Below are 877 nucleotides of genomic sequence, written 5' to 3'. Positions count from 1 at the left end.
ATTTTATTTTAAATTCATTTAATTGGGTTTAAAAAATTGTTTTATTTTATTTTGCTTTATTTTTTGCATCATTTGATTTCATTTCACTTCATCTCATTTAGTGTCATTATTCCATTTTATTCTATTTTATTTTATCTTATTCCCCCCAGCAGCACTCAGCACCCAGACCTGCTCACAACGCCTCTGCTTGGGATCACCCTTATCATCATCACCCCCATAGGACATCATCATCCCCTTGGAACATCACCCCCATGGGACATCATCACCCCCATAGGACATCATCATCCCCTTGGAACATCACCCCCATGGGACATCATCACCCCCATAGGACATCATCATCCCCTTGGAACATCACCCCCATGGGACATCATCACCCCCATAGGACATCATCATCCCCTTGGAACATCACCCCCATGGGACATCATCACCCCCATAGGACATCATCATCCCCTTGGAACATCACCCCCATGGGACATCATCACCCCCATAGGACATCATCATCCCCTTGGAACATCACCCCCATGGGACATCATCACCCCCATAGGACATCATCATCCCCTTGGAACATCACCCCCATGGGACATCATCACCCCCATAGGACATCATCATCCCCTTGGAACATCACCCCCATGGGACATCATCACCCCCATAGGACATCATCATCCCCTTGGAACATCACCCCCATGGGACATCATCACCCCCATAGGACATCATCACCCCCATGGGACATCACCACCCCCATAGGACATCATCACCCCCATGGGATATCATGGGGAGGACCAGGGCCACTTACCCCGGGCTGGGCAGCGGTGGCACGGAAGCGCAGGTCCCTCTGCTCCCGCTCCTGCTGGTTGAGGGTGCTGAGCAGGCTCTGCAG

General features: G+C 50.4%; 1 protein-coding gene across 1 annotated transcript in view; it reads right to left on the bottom strand.

Annotated features, from left to right (window-relative positions):
• Window positions 1-793: 793 nt before the first annotated feature.
• The window catches only part of MYOG (myogenin (myogenic factor 4)), a gene marked incomplete at its 3' end in the record, with an annotated part of 484 nt that continues 400 nt past the window's right edge, over window positions 794-877 (bottom strand). Inside the window, exon 2 of the mRNA XM_010020650.1 lies at window positions 794-871. Within this exon, the coding sequence (XP_010018952.1) occupies window positions 794-871 (78 nt within the window). The remainder of the gene's footprint in view (window positions 872-877) is intronic.

The sequence above is a fragment of the Nestor notabilis genome, unplaced genomic scaffold (genome assembly GCF_000696875.1).
Source record: "Nestor notabilis isolate BGI_N333 unplaced genomic scaffold, ASM69687v1 scaffold26878, whole genome shotgun sequence".
In the NCBI taxonomy this organism is placed as follows: Eukaryota; Metazoa; Chordata; class Aves; order Psittaciformes; family Psittacidae; genus Nestor; species Nestor notabilis.
The sequence above is the reverse complement of the archived record's forward strand: the minus strand, read 5'-3'. Positions and strand labels throughout refer to the sequence as shown.